Below are 21,748 nucleotides of genomic sequence, written 5' to 3'. Positions count from 1 at the left end.
GCCCGAGTATAGCCCACAAAGATCTCCCCAACCACACAAACCCAAGAGGGGTGCCAACCCAGACAGGAATATCACATCAGTGACTCAACCCACTCAACTGACGCACCCCTCCTAGGGGACGGCATGAAAGAGCACCAGTAAGCCAGTGACTCAGCCCCTGTAATAGGGTTAGAGGCAGAGAATCCCAGTGGAGAGAGGGGAACCGGCCAGGCAGAGACAGCAAGGGCGGTTCGTTGCTCCAGAGCCTTTCCGTTCACCTTCACACTCCTGGGCCAGACTACACTCAATCATATGACCTACTGAAGAGATGAGTCTTCAATAAAGACTTAAAGGTCGAGACCGAGTCTGCGTCTCACATGGGTAGGCAGACAATTCCATAAAAATTGAGCTCTATAGCTGAAAGCCCTGCCTCCAGCTGTTTGCTTAGAAATTCTAGGGACAATTAGGAGGCCTGCGTCTTGTGACCGTAGCATACGTATAGGTACTGTATGTACGGCAGGACCAAACCAGAGAGATAGGTAGGAGCAAGCCCATGCAATGCTTTGTAGGTTGGCAGTAAAAGCTTGAAATCAGCCCTTGCCTTAACAGGAAGCCAGTGTGGAGAGGCTAGCACTGGAGTAATGTGATCACATTTTTGGGATCTAGTCAAGTTTCTAGCAGCCGTGTTTAGCACTAACTGAAGTTTATTTAGTGCTTTATCCGGGTAGCCGAAAAGTAGAGCATTGCAGTAGTCTAATCTAGAAGTGACAAAAGCATGGATTAATTTTTCAGCATCATTTTTGGACAGAAAGTTTCAGATTTTTTCCATGTTACGATGGAAAAACACTGTCCATGAAACAGTCTTGATATGTTCGTCAAAACAGAGATCAGGGTTCAGAGTAACGCCGAGGTCCTCCGCAGTTGTATTTGAGACGACTGTACAACCATCAAGATTAATTGTCAGATTCAACAGAAGATCTCTTTGTTTCTTGGGACCTAGAACAAGCATCTCTGTTTTGTCCTTTGTTTAAAAGTAGAACATTTGGCGCCATCCACTTCCTTATGTCTGAAACACAGGCTTCTAGCGAGGGCAAGTTTAGGGGTTCACCATGTTTCATTGAAATGTACAGCTGTGTGTCGTCCATATCGCTGTGGAAGTTAACATTATGTTTCCGAATGACATCCCCAAGAGGTAAAATATATATCGAAAACATAAAAAAACTGAACCTTGAGGAACACCGACACTGACAGTTGATTTGTCAGAGGACAAACCATTCACAGAGACAAATCTTTCCGACAGATAAGATCTAAACCAGGCCAGAACTTGTCCGTGTAGACCAATTTGGGTTTCCAATCTCTTTAAAAGAATGTGGTAATCGATGGTATCAAAAGCAGCACTACAACACTTACTGTAAAGGTGCCATTCAGAGATTGAATGGGCAAGACAAAAGATTTAAGTTATTTTGATCTGGGTATGGTAGTAGTTGCTAGGCGAACCGGTTTGAGTGTGTCAAGAACTACAATGCGTCTGGGTTTTTCACACTCAACAGTTTCCCATGTGCCCGCGTCCCTGTGGAACGCTTTCAACACCTTGTAGAGTTCATGACCTGACAAATTGAGGTGCTCCTAATGTTTGGTGCACTCAGTGTAAATATGTTGCCTATTTTAGGGCCCCAACCTGTTTATAAGAAGTTAGGGATGTTTTTCTAACCGTATCACATAACAGTCAATGAACTCTGCAGAGTCTTGTCTGTGTGCTGGTGATACTCAATGCAGAGAGACAGCATTAGAATTACCACCCAGAGAGACAGCATTATAACGACCACCCAGAGAGACAGCATTAGAATGACCACCCAGAGAGACAGCATTAGAATGACCACCCAGAGAGACAGCATTAGAATTACCACCCAGAGAGACAGCATTAGAACTACCACCCAGAGAGACAGCATTAGAATTACCACCCAGAGAGACAGCATTATAACTACCACCCAGAGAGACAGCATTATAACGACCACCCAGAGAGACAGCATTATAACTACCACCCAGAGAGACAGCATTAGAACTACCACCCAGAGAGACAGCATTATAACGACCACCCAGAGAGACAGCATTAGAACGACCACCCAGAGAGACAGCATTAGAACTACCACCCAGAGAGACAGCATTATAACTACCACCCAGAGAGACAGCATTATAACTACCACCCAGAGAGACAGCATTATAACGACCACCCAGAGAGACAGCATTATAACTACCACCCAGAGAGACAGCATTATAACTACCACCCAGAGAGACAGCATTAGAACTACCACCCAGAGAGACAGCATTATAACTACCACCCAGAGAGACAGCATTCAAACTACCACCCAGAGAGACAGCATTAGAACGACCACCCAGAGAGACAGCATTAGAACGACCACCCAGAGAGACAGCATTAGAACGACCACCCAGAGAGACAGCATTAGAACGACCACCCAGAGAGACAGCATTATAACTACCACCCAGAGAGACAGCATTATAACTACCACCCAGAGAGACAGCATTATAACTACCACCCAGAGAGACAGCATTAGAACGACCACCCAGAGAGACAGCATTAGAACGACCACCCAGAGAGACAGCATTATAACGACCACCCAGAGAGACAGCATTATAACTACCACCCAGAGAGACAGCATTATAACTACCACCCAGAGAGACAGCATTAGAACGACCACCCAGAGAGACAGCATTAGAACTACCACCCAGAGAGACAGCATTAGAACGACCACCCAGAGAGACAGCATTAGAACGACCACCCAGAGAGACAGCATTAGAACTACCACCCAGAGAGACAGCATTAGAACTACCACCCAGAGAGACAGCATTAGAATGACCACCCAGAGAGACAGCATTAGAATTACCACCCAGAGAGACAGCATTATAACGACCACCCAGAGAGACAGCATTATAACTACCACCCAGAGAGACAGCATTATAACTACCACCCAGAGAGACAGCATTAGAACGACCACCCAGAGAGACAGCATTAGAATGACCACCCAGAGAGACAGCATTAGAACGACCACCCAGAGAGACAGCATTAGAACGACCACCCAGAGAGACAGCATTATAATGACCACCCAGAGAGACAGCATTAGAACGACCACCCAGAGAGACAGCATTAGAACTACCACCCAGAGAGACAGCATTAGAACTACCACCCAGAGAGACAGCATTAGAACTACCACCCAGAGAGACAGCATTAGAACTACCACCCAGAGAGACAGCATTAGAACTACCACCCAGAGAGACAGCATTATAACTACCACCCAGAGAGACAGCATTATAACTACCACCCAGAGAGACAGCATTATAACTACCACCCAGAGAGACAGCATTAGAATTACCACCCAGAGAGACAGCATTATAACGACCACCCAGAGAGACAGCATTATAACTACCACCCAGAGAGACAGCATTAGAATTACCACCCAGAGAGACAGCATTACAGAATGATATAGCTCAGGACTACAGAATGATATAGCACAGGACTACAGAATGATATAGCCCAGGACTACAGAATGATATAGCACAGGGCTACAGAATGATATAGCACAGGGCTACAGAATGATATAGCACAGGGCTACAGAATGATATAGCACAGGGCTACAGAATGATATAGCACAGGGCAACAGAATGATATAGCCCAGGGCTACAGAATGATATAGCTCAGGGCTACTTTATTCTACTTGGTGACATGAAATTACAAGAACTTCACATGAGGACTTTAACCTTATGTCATTCAATGGCCCGTTTCTTTCAAAGAAAGAATTAGCCTAACCCTAAATGGAAAGAATTAGCCTAACCCTAAATGGAAAGAATTAGCCTAACCCTAAATGGAAACAATTAGCCTAACCCTAAATGGAAACAATTAGCCTAACCCTAAATGGAAAGGAATTAGCCTAACCCTAAATGGAAAGGAATTAGCCTAACTCTAAATGGAAAGAATTAGCCTAACCCTAAATGGAAAGAATTAGCCTAACCCTAAATGGAAAGGAATTAGACTAACCCTAAATGGAAATAATTAGCCTAACCCTAAATGGAAACAATTAGCCTAACCCTAAATGGAAAGGAATTAGCCTAACCCTAAATGGAAAGGAATTAGCCTAACCCTAAATGGAAAGAATTAGCCTAACCCTAAATGGAAAGAATTAGCCTAACCCTAAATGGAAAGGAATTAGCCTAACCCTAAATGGAAAGATTTAGCCTAACCCTAAATGGAAAGGAATTAGCCTAACCCTAAATGGAAAGAATTAGCCTAACCCTAAATGGAAGGAATTAGCCTAACCCTAAATGGAAAGGAATTAGCCTAACCCTAAATGGAAAGAATTAGCCTAACCCTAAATTGAAAGGAATTAGCCTAACCCTAAATGGAAACAATTAGCCTAACCCTAAATGGAAACAATTAGCCTAACCCTAAATGGAAGGAATTAGCCTAACCCTAAATGGAAGGAATTGGCCTAACCCTAAATGGAAAGGAATTAGCCTAACCCTAAATGGAAAGAATTAGCCTAACCCTAAATTGAAAGGAATTAGCCTAACCCTAAATGGAAACAATTAGCCTAACCCTAAATGGAAGGAATTAGCCTAACCCTAAATGGAAGGAATTAGCCTAACCCTAAATGGAAGGAATTAGCCTAACCCTAAATGGAAGGAATTAGCCTAACCCTAAATGGAAGGAATTAGCCTAACCCTAAATGGAAGGAATTAGCCTAACCCTAAATGGAAGGAATTAGCCTAACCCTAAATGGAAAGGAATTAGCCTAACCCTAAATGGAAAGAATTAGCCTAACCCTAAATGGAAAGAACTAGCCTAACCCTAAATGGAAAGATTTAGCCTAACCCTAAATGGAAAGGAATTAGCCTAACCCTAAATGGAAAGAATTAGCCTAACCCTAAATGGAAAGAACTAGCCTAACCCTAAATGGAAATGAATTAGCCTAACCCTAAATGGAAAGGAATTAGCCTAACCCTAAATGGAAAGAATTAGCCTAATCCTAAATGGAAACAATTAGCCTAACCCTAAATGGAAAGGAATTAGCCTAACCCTAAATGGAAAGAATTAGCCTAACCCTAAATGGAAAGAATTAGCCTAACCCTAAATGGAAAGAATTAGCCTAACCCTAAATGGAAAGAATTAGCCTAACCCTAAATGGAAACAATTAGCCTAACCCTAAATGGAAAGGAATTAGCCTAACCCTAAATGGAAAGGAATTAGCCTAACCCTAAATGGAAAGAATTAGCCTAACCCTAAATGGAAAGAATTAGCCTAACCCTAAATGGAAAGGAATTAGCCTAACCCTAAATGGAAAGATTTAGCCTAACCCTAAATGGAAAGGAATTAGCCTAACCCTAAATGGAAAGAATTAGCCTAACCCTAAATGGAAGGAATTAGCCTAACCCTAAATGGAAAGGAATTAGCCTAACCCTAAATTGAAAGGAATTAGCCTAACCCTAAATGGAAACAATTAGCCTAACCCTAAATGGAAACAATTAGCCTAACCCTAAATGGAAGGAATTAGCCTAACCCTAAATGGAAGGAATTAGCCTAACCCTAAATGGAAAGGAATTAGCCTAACCCTAAATGGAAGGAATTAGCCTAACCCTAAATTGAAAGGAATTAGCCTAACCCTAAATGGAAAGAACTAGCCTAACCCTAAATGGAAACAATTAGCCTAACCCTAAATGGAAGGAATTAGCCTAACCCTAAATGGAAGGAATTAGCCTAACCCTAAATGGAAGGAATTAGCCTAACCCTAAATGGAAGGAATTAGCCTAACCCTAAATGGAAGGAATTAGCCTAACCCTAAATGGAAGGAATTAGCCTAACCCTAAATGGAAGGAATTAGCCTAACCCTAAATGGAAAGAACTAGCCTAACCCTAAATGGAAAGATTTAGCCTAACCCTAAATGGAAAGGAATTAGCCTAACCCTAAATGGAAAGAATTAGCCTAACCCTAAATGGAAAGAACTAGCCTAACCCTAAATGGAAATGAATTAGCCTAACCCTAAATGGAAAGGAATTAGCCTAACCCTAAATGGAAAGAATTAGCCTAATCCTAAATGGAAACAATTAGCCTAATCCTAAATGGAAACAATTAGCCTAACCCTAAATGGAAAGGAATTAGCCTAACCCTAAATGGAAAGAATTAGCCTAACCCTAAATGGAAAGAATTAGCCTAACCCTAAATGGAAAGAATTAGCCTAACCCTAAATGGAAAGAATTAGCCTAACCCTAAATGGAAACAATTAGCCTAACCCTAAATGGAAAGGAATTAGCCTAACCCTAAATGGAAAGGAATTAGCCTAACCCTAAATGGAAAGAATTAGCCTAACCCTAAATGGAAAGAATTAGCCTAACCCTAAATGGAAAGGAATTAGCCTAACCCTAAATGGAAAGATTTAGCCTAACCCTAAATGGAAAGGAATTAGCCTAACCCTAAATGGAAAGAATTAGCCTAACCCTAAATGGAAAGGAATTAGCCTAACCCTAAATTGAAAGGAATTAGCCTAACCCTAAATGGAAACAATTAGCCTAACCCTAAATGGAAACAATTAGCCTAACCCTAAATGGAAGGAATTAGCCTAACCCTAAATGGAAGGAATTAGCCTAACCCTAAATGGAAAGGAATTAGCCTAACCCTAAATGGAAGGAATTAGCCTAACCCTAAATGGAAGGAATTAGCCTAACCCTAAATTGAAAGGAATTAGCCTAACCCTAAATGGAAAGAACTAGCCTAACCCTAAATGGAAACAATTAGCCTAACCCTAAATGGAAGGAATTAGCCTAACCCTAAATGGAAGGAATTAGCCTAACCCTAAATGGAAGGAATTAGCCTAACCCTAAATGGAAGGAATTAGCCTAACCCTAAATGGAAGGAATTAGCCTAACCCTAAATGGAAGGAATTAGCCTAACCCTAAATGGAAGGAATTAGCCTAACCCTAAATGGAAGGAATTAGCCTAACCCTAAATGGAAGGAATTAGCCTAACCCTAAATGGAAAGGAATTAGCCTAACCCTAAATGGAAAGAATTAGCCTAACCCTAAATGGAAAGAACTAGCCTAACCCTAAATGGAAAGATTTAGCCTAACCCTAAATGGAAAGGAATTAGCCTAACCCTAAATGGAAAGAATTAGCCTAACCCTAAATGGAAAGAACTAGCCTAACCCTAAATGGAAATGAATTAGCCTAACCCTAAATGGAAAGGAATTAGCCTAACCCTAAATGGAAAGAATTAGCCTAACCCTAAATGGAAACAATTAGCCTAACCCTAAATGGAAAGGAATTAGCCTAACCCTAAATGGAAAGAATTAGCCTAACCCTAAATGGAAAGAATTAGCCTAACCCTAAATGGAAAGGAATTAGCCTAACCCTAAATGGAAAGAATTAGCCTAACCCTAAATGGAAACAATTAGCCTAACCCTAAATGGAAAGGAATTAGCCTAACCCTAAATGGAAAGGAATTAGCCTAACCCTAAATGGAAAGAATTAGCCTAACCCTAAATGGAAAGAATTAGCCTAACCCTAAATGGAAAGGAATTAGCCTAACCCTAAATGGAAAGATTTAGCCTAACCCTAAATGGAAAGGAGTTAGCCTAACCCTAAATGGAAAGAATTAGCCTAACCCTAAATGGAAGGAATTAGCCTAACCCTAAATGGAAAGGAATTAGCCTAACCCTAAATTGAAAGGAATTAGCCTAACCCTAAATGGAAAGGAATTAGCCTAACCCTAAATGGAAACAATTAGCCTAACCCTAAATGGAAACAATTAGCCTAACCCTAAATGGAAGGAATTAGCCTAACCCTAAATGGAAGGAATTAGTCTAACCCTAAATGGAAAGGAATTAGCCTAACCCTAAATGGAAAGAATTAGCCTAACCCTAAATTGAAAGGAATTAGCCTAACCCTAAATGGAAACAATTAGCCTAACCCTAAATGGAAGGAATTAGCCTAACCCTAAATGGAAGGAATTAGCCTAACCCTAAATGGAAGGAATTAGCCTAACCCTAAATGGAAGGAATTAGCCTAACCCTAAATGGAAGGAATTAGCTAACCCTAAATGGAAAGGAATTAGCCTAACCCTAAATGGAAAGAATTAGCCTAACCCTAAATGGAAAGAACTAGCCTAACCCTAAATGGAAATGAATTAGCCTAACCCTAAATGGAAAGGAATTAGCCTAACCCTAAATGGAAAGAATTAGCCTAACCCTAAATGGAAGGAATTAGCCTAACCCTAAATGGAAGGAATTAGCCTAACCCTAAATGGAAGGAATTAGCCTAACCCTAAATGGAAGGAATTAGCCTAACCCTAAATGGAAGGAATTAGCCTAACCCTAAATGGAAAGAACTAGCCTAACCCTAAATGGAAAGGAATTAGCCTGACCCTAAATGGAAAGGAATTAGCCTAACCCTAAATGGAAAGAATTAGCCTAACCTAATAAGATAATTCAACAGAATGTCACACTGCGTGGAATGACTGCGTAAGGTCTACATGATGACTTCAATAGTATGTGAAACGACTGCGTGTACCAACCTCTAGGATTCGACGGTACTCCGAAACGAATAACGATGCTACTTGACTCTGTAGAATGACACTGTATGACATTACAACCAACACGATGCCTTCCATCATATGTGTGTGAAATGAATAGTGCCACACGGACGTTAAAAAAACAGTATTGTCTGTTTTTTACGTCCGCTACTGTAAAGACATCTACCCACAAAATATTATGGACAAAAGTTTTGTTCTTTTTCATTTCTTCAAATGTACATTCTTGCTTTGTCACCATTTTGTTTTCTGAAGCCTTCTATTGTACCCAGAGAAATATAATTACTAATTGTAAATAATAGCTCATGCAGCTTATTCTTTCTATGACTGTGCCTCCATTCAGCTACATAACGTTTCCATTCCTCCCTCCCCAGACAAACTAGGAGACAAGCTGGATTATAACATTACTCAGAACCACACCGTCTTCTTCCACCCAGAAGATGGTGACGAGATGTATGTTGGAGGCACAGACTTTGTCTTTCAGATTGATGTGGAGTACCGTCGAATCCTAGAGGTTGGTACACGCAGTCACTGTTCCCTTTCCTACCCTCTGAGATATATATATAATAGCCATTTGTGTTTGCTACAAAAGCCAGACATTTAATTATAACGTCAATGCCACAGCAGGCTACACGTCAACAGTAGACATTTCAGAGCTATTATTGGCTGAAGGACGTGACATTCGGACAATGGGCACGTCAGCCTCACCGTCAGCACTTGCTGATTTAACGATTCAGCGGACAAAAGACAGAACGGTCAACACGAATTCAAACTATGTCGATGATATCCGGGCTGGAACAAGCTAGTTTATGCTATGAAACAGAATACAGTCAGGATCAGCCTGTTTCAATCAAATTTCACTAAAAATGTATTTTTTTACGTCAGCAGTTGTAAGTGCTTTACAGATACCCAGCCTACAACCCCAACGAGCAGTCCGTGCAGAGACATAAGCACATTTAGTTATATTAACAACGGTAGGAGGAATGTTTATTTTCAAGCTGAAAATACTGTGTGTTTTCTGGTATTATGGGAATAAACGCTGGTATCTGAAATATTTACGCCGGTGGCCAAGTTAGTCGGCTCTTAAAATCAGGATACTGATATGAAAGTCGTGCATTCCTCTTGAGTTAAAGCAATAACCTGGATATCTGTGGGGTTGCCAGTATGAAAAGCGCCTGATTCAGACGAAGCAGAGCCATGTACAGCTCTGTGGCAGGGAAGGTACAACTGGGGAATGTTTTCTCAATCATGTCTTTTGTTCTGCAGTTCTTCCCACTCGGCACGACAGGCGGACAGACCTGTGGAGAGGTGAGTAAATCCACATACAGGGCCTTCAGAAAGTATTCCTATCTCTTGACTTATTCCATATTTTCTTCTCACCCATATACACACGACACACTATACACACTATACGCTATACCTCATATTGACAAAGTGAAAATATGTTTCTTTGAAATTTGGGATTTTTTTTTGAAAATGAAATACAGAAATATCACATTTTTTATAAGTATTCACATCCCTGAGTCAATACTTTGTAGAAACACCTTTGGCAGCGTTTACAGCTGTGAGTCTTTCTGGGTAAGTCTCTAAGATTGAATTGTGCAATATTTGCCCATTATTATTTTCAAAATTCTTCAAGCTCTGTCAAATTGGTTGTTGATCATTGCTAGACAACACTTTTCAGGTCTTGCCATAGAATTTCAAGTAGATTTAAGTCAAAACTGTAACTCGGGCATGCAGGAACGTTCACTAACTTCTTGGTAAGCAACTCCAGTGTAGATTTAGCATTGTGTTCCTGCTGAAAGGGGAATTCATCTCCCAGTGTCTGGTAGAAAGCAGACTGAACCAGGTTTTCCTCTAGGATTTTTCCTGTGCTTAGCTCCATTCTATTTATTTTTTTATCCTGAAAAACTCCCCAGTCCTTAACGACTACAAGCATACCCATAACATGATGCAGCCACGGCTATGTTTGAAAATATGGAGTGTGGTACTCAGTAATGTGTTGTATGGATTTTGCCCAAAACATAACACTTTATATTCAAGGACAAAAAAGTCAGTTGCTTTGCCACATTTTTTGCAGTATAACTTTAGTGCCTTGTTGCAAACCTGGATGCATGTTTTGGAATATTTGTATTATTCTGTATAAACTGACAGGTTATAAATCAACAATTTAAATTGTAAATAAAACAATATTAACTGACAGGTTTATATTGAAAGTTGACAACAGCCTGATTCATATTAGTGTCTACTAGAAGTATTTAGAGACTTCCTCAGAGTCAGAGGATCAGCACTAAGCATGGAAATACACACACAACTCATTTTAATCAGACTGAGAATAGATATGGTTCCATTTCCCCCCCGTCTGTCTGAATAATATTTAATCTTTCCATTTCCCCCCCGTCTGTCTGAATAATATTTAATCTTTGATCTCATTTACCCTTCTACATTACTAGCCCTGGAGCTGAGTGCAAAGTGTGCCTGTGTGACTGTTGTCTATTTAATATGGTCATGTTTTGAATTGTATCTGTCCATATTAATATGATTGATTGATGTTATTATAATGTCATGCGTCTGCATGATGCCCAGCCCACATTGTGGGTGAGTGTCATCAACATGGATTAACTCTTAAACTGGTTTAAATCAACGTTTATCTATTCATCTTGTTGCACCAAATTTTAAACCTAGTTTTAAATTAATCCTAGTTAAATGAAATACTTCCTCCTAATATAAATTTTAGTTTTCACTTTAAACCTAGATTAATTTTAAGCCTGTTGCTCAATAAAACATGTTTTACTTAGATTGGAGATGAATTCTAAACTGCCACTTGAGGTGGTTTAACAGATAAAATCTACTGTGGAGAGACCAAAACGACAGAGTTCCTCAGAGAATAATTAGAGACCGGTTGAATCCTGTTGAGGTTCATGATAACGGTGAGTTTTCAAGGAGACACCGCCCCTTCTCCAAGGACTCTGTAATGCAACTGGGCAGAAAGGTTGGACCAACCATTAAGCATGGGCGTGATAGGAACGAGGCTGTACCTCCCACTACTGCAGCTCCTGGTGACCCTACGGTTCTATATAACTGGATGTTTCCAGATGGCGGATGGGGACCTTTCTGGACTCCACAAGTCAACCGTCTGCAGGATTGTAGTCAGAGGGTCCAGTGATATTGCCGGTCTGAAGAATCAGAACCTCAGGTTCAGTCCTACAGAGGAAACAGCAGGTGGATGTTTACAGGAGAGCTAGATTCCCAGGTGTACTAGGGGCAATAGACTGTTCACACATTCCTATTCCCAACCCTGGTGGTGAGAATGGAGAACTATTCTGTCATCGGAAAGGTTACTGCTCCATCAACGTACAGCCTGTCTGTGATGTCAAAGGTCAGCTCACCAACATCATAGCTAGATGGCCAGGATCCAGCCATGACAGCAGAATCTTTGACAATAGTCGTCTGTGTGAAATGCTGGAAAGGAGTGCGTATGAAGGCCACCTACTAGGTGACAATGGATATGCCTGTCGTGGGTACCTTATGACTACCCCTTTTAAACCCCCAGACAAATGAAGAGAGAGAGAACACCACCCACTCATATCCTGACAAGAGCTCTCATAGAGAGAGAGAATAGACCACCTCTCATATCCTGACAAGAGCTCTCATAGAGAGACCACCTCTCATATCCTGACAAGAGCTCTCATAGAGAGAGAATAGACCACCTCTCATATCCTGACAAGAGCTCTCATAGAGAGACCACCTCTCATATCCTGACAAGAGCTCTCATAGAGAGACCACCTCTCATATCCTGACAAGAGCTCTCATAGAGAGAGAATAGACCACCTCTCATATCCTGACAAGAGCTCTCATAGAGAGACCACCTCTCATATCCTGACAAGAGCTCTCATAGAGAGAGAATAGACCACCTCTCATATCCTGACAAGAGCTCTCATAGAGAGTTTTTGAAGTGTGGAACAAAAGATCCCCCTGCCTAAAGGCTCTGCACGAAGATGGACACTACAAGAGACAAGGAGACGATCTACCTGAGGAGACTGAGGAGGACCTACCTGAGGAGACTGAGGAGGACCTACCTGAGGAGGCTGAGGAGGACCTACCTGAGGAGACTGAGGAGGACCTACCTGAGGACACTGAGGAGGGCCTACCTGAGGAGACTGAGTAGGACCTACCTGAGGAGGCTGAGGAGGACCTACCTGAGGAGGCTGAGGAGGACCTGCCTGAGGAGACTGAGGATGACCTACCTGAGGAGGACCTACCTGAGGAGACTGAGTAGGACCTACCTGAGGAGGCTGAGGATGACCTACCTGAGGAGGCTGAGGAGGACCTACCTGAGGAGACTGAGTAGGACCTACCTGAGGAGACTGAGGAGGACCTACCTGAGGAGACTGAGGAGGACCTACCTGAGGAGACTGAGGAGGACCTACCTGAGGACACTGAGGAGGGCCTACCTGAGGAGACTGAGGAGGACCTACCTGAGGAGACTGAGTAGGACCTACCTGAGGAGGCTGAGTAGGACCTACCTGAGGAGACTGAAGAGGACCTACCTGAGGAGGCTGAGGAGGACCTACCTGAGGAGGCTGAGGAGGACCTATCTGAGGAGACTGAGGAGGACCTATCTGAGGAGACTGAGGAGGACCTACCTGAGGAGACTGAAGAGGACCTACCTGAGGAGACTGAAGAGGACCTACCTGAGGAGGCGGAGGAGGACCTACCTGAGGAGGCTGAGGAGGACCTACCTGAGGAGGCTGAGGAGGACCTACCTGAGGAGGCTGAGGAGGACCTACCTGAGGAGGCTGAGGAGGACCTACCTGAGGAGGCTGAGGAGGACCTACCTGAGGAGGACCTACCTGAGGAGGCTGAGGAGGACCTACCTGAGGAGGCTGAGGAGGACCTACCTGAGGAGACTGAGGAGGACCTACCTGAGGAGGCTGAGGAGGACCTACCCGAGGAGACTGAGGAGGACCTACCCGAGGAGACTGAGGAGGACCTACCCGAGGACACTGAGGAGGGCCTACCCGGGGAGACTGAGGAGGACCTACCTGAGGAGACTGAAGAGGACCTACCTGAGGAGGCTGAGGAGGACCTATCTGAGGAGACTGAGGAGGACCTACCCGAGGAGGCTGAGGAGGACCTACCCGAGGAGGCTGAAGAGGACCTATCTGAGGAGGCTGAGGAGGACCTATCTGAGGAGGCTGAGGAGGACCTATCTGAGGAGGCTGAGGAGGACCTATCTGAGGAGGCTGAGGAGGACCTACCTGAGGAGACTGAAGAGGACCTACCTGAGGAGGCTGAGGAGGACCTACCTGAGGAGGCTGAGGAGGACCTACCTGAGGAGGCTGAGGAGGACCTACCTGAGGAGGCTGAGGAGGACCTACCTGAGGAGGCTGAGGAGGACCTACCTGAGGAGGCTGAGGAGGACCTACCCGAGGAGACTGAGGAGGACCTACCCGAGGAGACTGAGGAGGACCTACCCGAGGACACTGAGGAGGGCCTACCCGGGGAGACTGAGGAGGACCTACCCGAGGAGGCTGAGGAGGACCTATCTGAGGAGACTGAAGAGGACCTACCTGAGGAGGCTGAGGAGGACCTATCTGAGGAGACTGAGGAGGACCTACCCGAGGAGGCTGAGGAGGACCTACCCGAGGAGACTGAAGAGGACCTTCCTGAGGAGGCTGAGGAGGACCTATCTGAGGAGGCTGAGGAGGACCTATCTGAGGAGGCTGAGGAGGACCTATCTGAGGAGACTGAGGAGGACCTACCTGAGGAGACTGAAGAGGACCTACCTGAGGAGGCTGAGGAGGACCTACCTGAGGAGGCTGAGGAGGACCTACCTGAGACTGAAGAGGACGTACCTGAGGAGACTGAAGAGGACCTACCTGAGGAGACTGAGGATGACCTACCTGAGGAGGACCTACCTGAGGAGACTGAGGAGGACCTACCTGAGGAGACTGAGGAGGACCTACCTGAGGAGACTGAGGAGGACCTACCTGAGGAGGACCTGGCTGAGGAGGACCTACCTGAGGAGACTGAAGAGGACCTGCCTGAGGAGACTGAAGAGGACCTACCTGAGGAGGACCTGGCTGAGGAGGACCTACCTGAGGAGAATGGAGAAGATGGCCAGGTGCAATATGCTGCTGATGCCAATGGGAATGCTGTCAAGAGAACCTTGATTGAGAACCATTTTGCAGGTGTGTATAAGGTGTGTATAATATAACATTGGTATCATGTAAAAAGCTATATTATATTTTGATCGACACGTACAATTCCTAATTAGTCTATCTATATTCAAATGTATTTATCTCAGTACCATACCGTGTGGAACTGAAAGCACCAGAACACAAGAGTGGGGACAAGACTGGAGGACACCAAACTGCTTGGGAAAGCATTGTTTTAATAAATAAATAATTTTAATAAATAATTGTTTTAATAAATATAAAGATCGGCTTTCTTTACACAGTGGGTATTCGTTTCCCTGAAGGAGTTTCTGTTTCTGAATTTGCAGTAGCTCTTTTTGTAAATTCAGGACCTCAATCTGCAGTAGATTTTTCTCTCTCTCCAGCTCCAAAACATCAATCTGAGTTTGGTTCGTGTCAGTTCTGGGGCGTTGCTTGGCCTGTCTGCTGTTTTTGTTGCTTGTCCAAGATCCAGGCACTGCTGTTTCTTCACGGAACAGGGTGTCAGCTCAACTAAAGGGAAGGAAATTAACTCATTATTAGTAGGCTATTTACATGCCCATTTTTTTACAACAATTTAATCGGTGTTTATGCTATGCTCTGCCATCGGTACGAATGATGATGTTATGCAACATGCTGTAACGGGCCTTTGTATCTTAAGGGTTGTGTTTGATCATATAGACATGGCCATTGTAACTTGTGTGAGCGGACCAAGTAATTGGGCGTCACTCTAAAGCGGGAAGGTGGAACAAACGAGTCAGGAGTAGGTTTTCTTGATTGAACAAAGTTCTATATTGAGGGCATTTGGACAACACAAACACTCCAACAGAATCAATGAAACTCTCCAAAGGAACAAAACATATATCTTCTTCTCCAGAGCAAAACAGGAACACAATATGATTGTCTTTAAATTACAACAAAAAGTCACGACATTGTCACCGTCTTAATGGTTCTTCCTAGATAGCTCCTCTGTCTCGGTGGCCATCTTCCAGAGATCGTTCTCCTTCTTGCTGGTTCCATACTCTCTCTTATAGGGGAAGGAGAATATCTCATTAGTAGTGTCAGCTGTGCTTAATTGCCTCTGGTTCACCTGTCTCCCATGCCTTGTTGGGCTACCATCCGTGAGCTCAGCCTGCCCTCTGGTGGTCCTTCCACATACCTTCCCCCTCAGGACCGAACCGGAGGGTCGGGCGCCAGACGCACCGTCTTGGTCGCGTCGAGACAGCGCGTCTGCATTCCCGTTCCTCGATCCGGCCCTGTGGATGACATGGAAAGAGAATGGTTGTAAAGACAAAAACCATCTGGCTATTCTGTTGTTATTGTTCCTCTTACCAGCCATCCACGTGAGGGGCGCATGGTCCGTAACTAAAGCAAACCTCCGACCCAGTAGGTAGTACCGGAGATAATCGAGAGCCCACTTAATGGCTAAGGCCTCTTTCTCTACGGTAGCATACCTCTGTTCCCGATCGCTGAGCTTCCTACTTATGAAGAGAATCGGCTTCTCTGCTTCGCCTTTACCCTGAGCTAGTACGGCCCCGAGCCCTGTATCCGAGGCGTCGACCTGCACAATGAACTCTTGTGAGAAGTCCGGAGCCTGTAGGACGGGATCAGAACACAGGCCATCTTTTAGCGATTGAAAGGCCTCTTCCGTCTCGTCGTTCCACTCTACCTGGTTTGGTAAGTTTTTCTTGATGAGGTTTGTGAGGGGATTGGCAATGGTTGCATATCCCGGGATAAAACGGCGATAATATCCCGTTATCCCTAAGAAGGCCCGAACGTCCCGCTTGGTCCGGGGTCGCGGCCAGTCTCGAATTGCCCTGGTCTTCTCTGCCTGTGGGCGTATTTTCCCATTCCCCACGGTGTACCCCAGGTATTCCGCTTCGGACAGACCCAGGCAGCATTTATTTGGATTGGCCGTCAACCCTGTGGCTTCCAAACTCACGAGCACCGCCCGTAATCGCAGGAGGTGACTATCCCAGTCCTCGCTGTGGATAACCACATCGTCTATGTACGCCGCTGCATACTCTTGATGGGGCCGTAGAATGGCATCCATGAGGCGTTGGAAAGTTGCAGCGGCACCATGCAGTCCGAAGGGCATCCTCACACACTGGAAAAGCCCCTCTGGTGTGGCAAAGGCAGTCTTTGGGCGATCCTCCGGAGCCACCGGCACTTGCCAATATCCCTTCGTCAAATCCAGGGTGGTGATGAACTTGGCCTTTCCTAAGCGCTCCAAGAGTTCATCCACGCGGGGCATGGGATACGCATCGAATGTAGAGATGGCATTCACGGCCCTAAAATCGTTGCAGAGCCTCATACTACCATCGGATTTGGGGACCAGGACTATGGGACTGGACCACTCACTCGTCGATGGCTCGATCACACCCATCCTCAACATCTCCCTTACCTCGTTCTTAGCGATGACTCGGCGAGCCTCAGGAATCCTGTAAGGGCGGATATGCACCTTCTGGCCGGGTTCAGTGTGGATATGGTGGAACAGGACATCTGTTTGTCCTGGGAATGGAGAGAATATTCGACCGAAGTTCATAATCAGCTTGTCTAGCTGTCTTGACTGCTCCGGCAGGAGAGTTTGACCACGGCGCACCGGTGGTAGAGCCTCCTCTTTTCCTTTTCCCTCCAGGGCCATCAAAGCCACCTCCCCCTCTCTTCCATGGTACGGCTTTAACAGGTTTATGTGATAGAGTTGGACCTTCTTCCTTCTATCAGGTTGCTTGATGAGGTAATTGACCGGTGAGACCCTTTTCATTACCTCGTAGGGTCCCCTCCACTGTGCCAGCAAGCGATGTTCGGCCGTGGGCACGAGCACCATCACTTTCTCTCCCACGGTGAACTCACGGGGGGTCGCGGACTTATCATAGGCCCGGCCTTGGGTCCTTTGTGCCTTCTCCATATGTTCCTTGACTATGGGCCACACTGCTGACAGGCGGTCTCTCATCAGGGTAATATGTTCTATTGTGGATCGAAAGGGGCATGGTTGGGTCTCCCAGGTCTCCTTGGCTAAGTCGAGGATCCCTCGACAGGGTCTGCCATAGAGCAATTCAAACGGAGAGAATCCAGTGGATGCTTGGGGTACTTCTCGCAGGGCAAACATTAAGTGTGGGAGAAGCATGTCCCAGTTTTTCCCGTCTCGGGACACCACTCTTCTCAACATGCTTTTAATCGTTTTGTTCAAGCGTTCACACAACCCGTCTGTTTGAGGGTGGAATATGCTTGTACGTATTTGTTGAACCTGATACAACCGACACAGGTCCTTCATCAACCGCGACATGAATGGGGTTCCCTGATCAGTTAAGATCGTCTTGGGGAGGCCCACCCGAGAGAACATCATGAATAATTCCTTGGCAATTCCCTTTGACGACATATTACGCAGGGGTATGGCCTCCGGGAACTTGGTAGCGTAATCTATGACCACTAGGATGTACTCGTGTCCTCTGGCGGATTTTGGGAGGGGTCCTACGAGGTCCATAGCTATGCGTTCAAAGGGAGTCTCTATAATGGGGAGAGGAATCAAAGGGTTACGCAGGTGTGGCCGTGGAGCTGTACGTTGACATTGATCACACGTCCTACAATACCTGGCCACATCCCGGGTGACCCGGGGCCAATAGAATCTCTGCATGATTCTGTCAATAGTCTTGTCTCGTGCCAGGTGTCCTCCTAGGACGTGGGAATGGGCTAACTGTAGAACTGTATCCCTGTATGGTCTAGGCACCATTAGTAATTCCAGGTTTTCCCCCCTTCGTCGTACGACCCAGTATAAGAGACCCCGCCTGATTGCATAGTAAGGAAGAGGGGGCTCACCTGATCCGTCGACGTTCCTCCCGTCGATCACCTTCACCTTCCTCATGGCCTCCCTTAGGTCTGGGTCTCTATGCTGCGAGGTGCCGAACTGTCCCTTTAATTCCTGGGGCAGATCAACCTCGGTAGAGGGATGTGGAGGATGTTCCCCATCCCCCTCGGGGGTGACCGATGAGAACCCCTTCCAGGTTCCCTCCTCGGATGGAGCTTCAAATATATCCCTTAGCGTCTGGTTGCTCCTTCCTTCCTGTGTAGTGTATAACCCTTCACAAGTGTCTTCATCGGTGGTTTCCTGGAATATCTGTCGTAAACGTTGGGTTGCTATTTCTTCCTCTGCTGCAGAGGACGAGGACGTAGCTACGTCTCCTTGTAGGACTACTACCTCGGGCTTGGATTTTCTCTTCTTTCCTGTCCCCCTTCTTTCCACGGCTAACGTCATCTGCCGAAGCTCCTTATATAAGGGACAGTCTCTCCCGATCAATAATGGTACCTTCAGCTGGGGCACTTTCCCTGCCCTGACTGTACACCTTCCTTTTGGAGTGACAATCGGCAGATTCACAGTGGGGTAATAGTGGGTGTCTCCATGGATACAGGATACGGCTACTTTGTCTGGTAGCAGTGTTGCGGAGGTCACCAGCCGCTCCTCTACTAACGTAACCATACTTCCCGAGTCGAGGATGGCTACCACATCTTGTCCTTCGACTTGAACTGGAATCTCTGGGGCTGGAGCTATTTCTGCTAACCAACAGTGTTGATCCTGCCCCCTCAAACCGAGGGGTGTGGGGGTGGGCAGTGATGACTCTGTGACCATGGGCTCGTCCTTGCTAGGACATTGTGGGGCATAATGGTTGGGAGACTGACATTTATAACACCGACCCTGCTGTGTGGGGGATGATTTCTCCCACCTCCGGAGGGGGTTTGGACGTTTCGGTGGCGGACGCGCCGGCGTGAGTCGGGGTACGGGATTGGAAGAATCCTTCCGTTCCTCCTTGTCACTTTTTAACAACTCCCCTGTAGACCGATATGTTTCCACCGCCTGTGCTATGTCGTCGGCTGACAACGGGTTGGCTTGCCCCACAACCCTTTTTAAGTCACTGGGTAATTCCCTCAATATCTTGTCCACTACAAGAGTCTCTATCACCTGTCCTACTCCCTTTTCAGGTTCTAGCCACTGTTTCGTCAGTCGTATTAATGCAAAAATCTGGGAACGGACGGGTTTGTCAGCTGTGTAGGTCCATTGATGGAACTTTACGGCCCTATCTCTGGCAGTCAGCTGGTACCGGGATAGGATCTCGGTTTTTAGTCGCCCATAGTCTGCAGCTTCGCGGGCATCCAGGTCAAAATAGGCTTCCTGAGCCACCCCGGTCAAAAGAGGGGCTAATGCGCTCGCCCATTCTGTGGACGGCCACTCTTCCAAGGTGGCCGTCCTTTCGAAGGTCATGAGGAAGGCCTCAATATCATCCTCCTTGGAGAGACGAGGTAAGATGGCATGAGCAGCCGCTCTTGGCTTAACTCTAGGTTCTTCTCGCCGGCTCAGCTGTTGTTGCAGGAGTTCTATGGTTGTATGCTCTGCCGTGATCAATTGTTGTAGTAGGGCGTTATCCATCGTACTTGAAGGGTTCCTCCTGGTCTACTGGAAGAATCTTGATTTACTCACTTATCCTTGTGTCACTCGTCCACCTAATGCCCACATTCTCCACCAATGTGAGCGGACCAAGTAATTGGGCGTCACTCTAAAGCGGGAAGGTGGAACAAACGAGTCAGGAGTAGGTTTTCTTGATTGAACAAAGTTCTATATTGAGGGCATTTGGACAACACAAACACTCCAACAGAATCAATGAAACTCTCCAAAGGAACAAAACATATATCTTCTTCTCCAGAGCAAAACAGGAACACAATATGATTGTCTTTAAATTACAACAAAAAGTCACGACATTGTCACCGTCTTAATGGTTCTTCCTAGATAGCTCCTCTGTCTCGGTGGCCATCTTCCAGAGATAGTTCCCCTTCTTGCTGGTTCCATACTCTCTCTTATAGGGGAAGGAGAATATCTCATTAGTAGTGTCAGCTGTGCTTAATTGCCTCTGGTTCACCTGTCTCCCATGCCTTGTTGGGCTACCATCCGTGAGCTCAGCCTGCCCTCTGGTGGTCCTTCCACACTTGTTTCAAAATACGTGTAGAACGGCTTCCTTAAACATGTCATTGAGTTTCTTTGTCTAGGGGTAGTTGTGTGTCTTATCCCAGTTGAAACATGTTATGAGACTAATCCCCTTATAGTTCACTGTTATGTTAGGAGACTAATCCCCCTATAGTTCACTGGGATGTTAGGAGACTAATCCCCCTATAGTTCACTGGGATGTTAGGAGACTAATCCCTCTATAGTTCACTGGGATGTTAGGAGACTAATCCCCCTATAGTTCACTGGGATGTTAGGAGACTAATCCCCCTATAGTTCACTGGGATGTTAGGAGACTAATCCCCCTATAGTTCACTGGGATGTTATGAGACTAATCCCCCTATAGTTCACTGGGATGTTAGGAGACTAATCCCCCTCCAGTTCACTGGGATGTTAGGAGACTAATCCCTCTATAGTTCACTGGGATGTTAGGAGACTAATTCCCCTGTAGTTCACTGGGATGTTAGGAGACTAATCCCCCTCTAGTTCACTGGGATTTTAGGAGACTAATTCCCCTATAGTTCACTGGGATGTTAGGAGACTAATCCCCCTCTAGTTCACTGGGATGTTAGGAGACTAATTCCCCTATAGTTCACTGGGATGTTAGGAGACTAATCCCCCTATAGTTCACTGGGATGTTAGGAGACTAATCCCCCTATAGTTCACTGGGATGTTAGGAGACTAATCCCCCTATAGTTCACTGGGATGTTAGGAGACTAATCCCCCTATAGTTCACTGGGATGTTAGGAGACTAATCCCCCTATAGTTCACTGGGATGTTAGGAGACTAATCCCCCTCTAGTTCACTGGGATGTTAGGAGACTAATCTCCCTGTAGTTCACTGGTATGCTATGAGACTAATCCCCCTGTAGTTCACTGGGATGTTAGGAGACTAATCCCCCTATAGTTCACTGGGATGTTAGGAGACTAATCCCTCTATAGTTCACTGGGATGTTAGGAGACTAATCCCTCTATAGTTCACTGGGATGTTAGGAGACTAATCCCCCTAT

General features: G+C 45.5%; 1 protein-coding gene across 1 annotated transcript in view; it reads left to right on the top strand.

The window, feature by feature from the left end:
- The window catches only part of sema7a (semaphorin 7A), a 126,865-nt gene that overhangs the window by 4,908 nt on the left and 100,209 nt on the right, over nucleotides 1-21,748 (top strand). The window contains exons 2-3 of the mRNA XM_055910028.1: nucleotides 8,946-9,085; nucleotides 9,838-9,879. Of these exons, the coding sequence (XP_055766003.1) occupies nucleotides 8,946-9,085; nucleotides 9,838-9,879 (182 nt within the window). The remainder of the gene's footprint in view (nucleotides 1-8,945; nucleotides 9,086-9,837; nucleotides 9,880-21,748) is intronic.

Source organism: Salvelinus fontinalis, unplaced genomic scaffold, assembly GCF_029448725.1.
Source record: "Salvelinus fontinalis isolate EN_2023a unplaced genomic scaffold, ASM2944872v1 scaffold_0001, whole genome shotgun sequence".
In the NCBI taxonomy this organism is placed as follows: Eukaryota; Metazoa; Chordata; class Actinopteri; order Salmoniformes; family Salmonidae; genus Salvelinus; species Salvelinus fontinalis.
The sequence above is the reverse complement of the archived record's forward strand: the minus strand, read 5'-3'. Positions and strand labels throughout refer to the sequence as shown.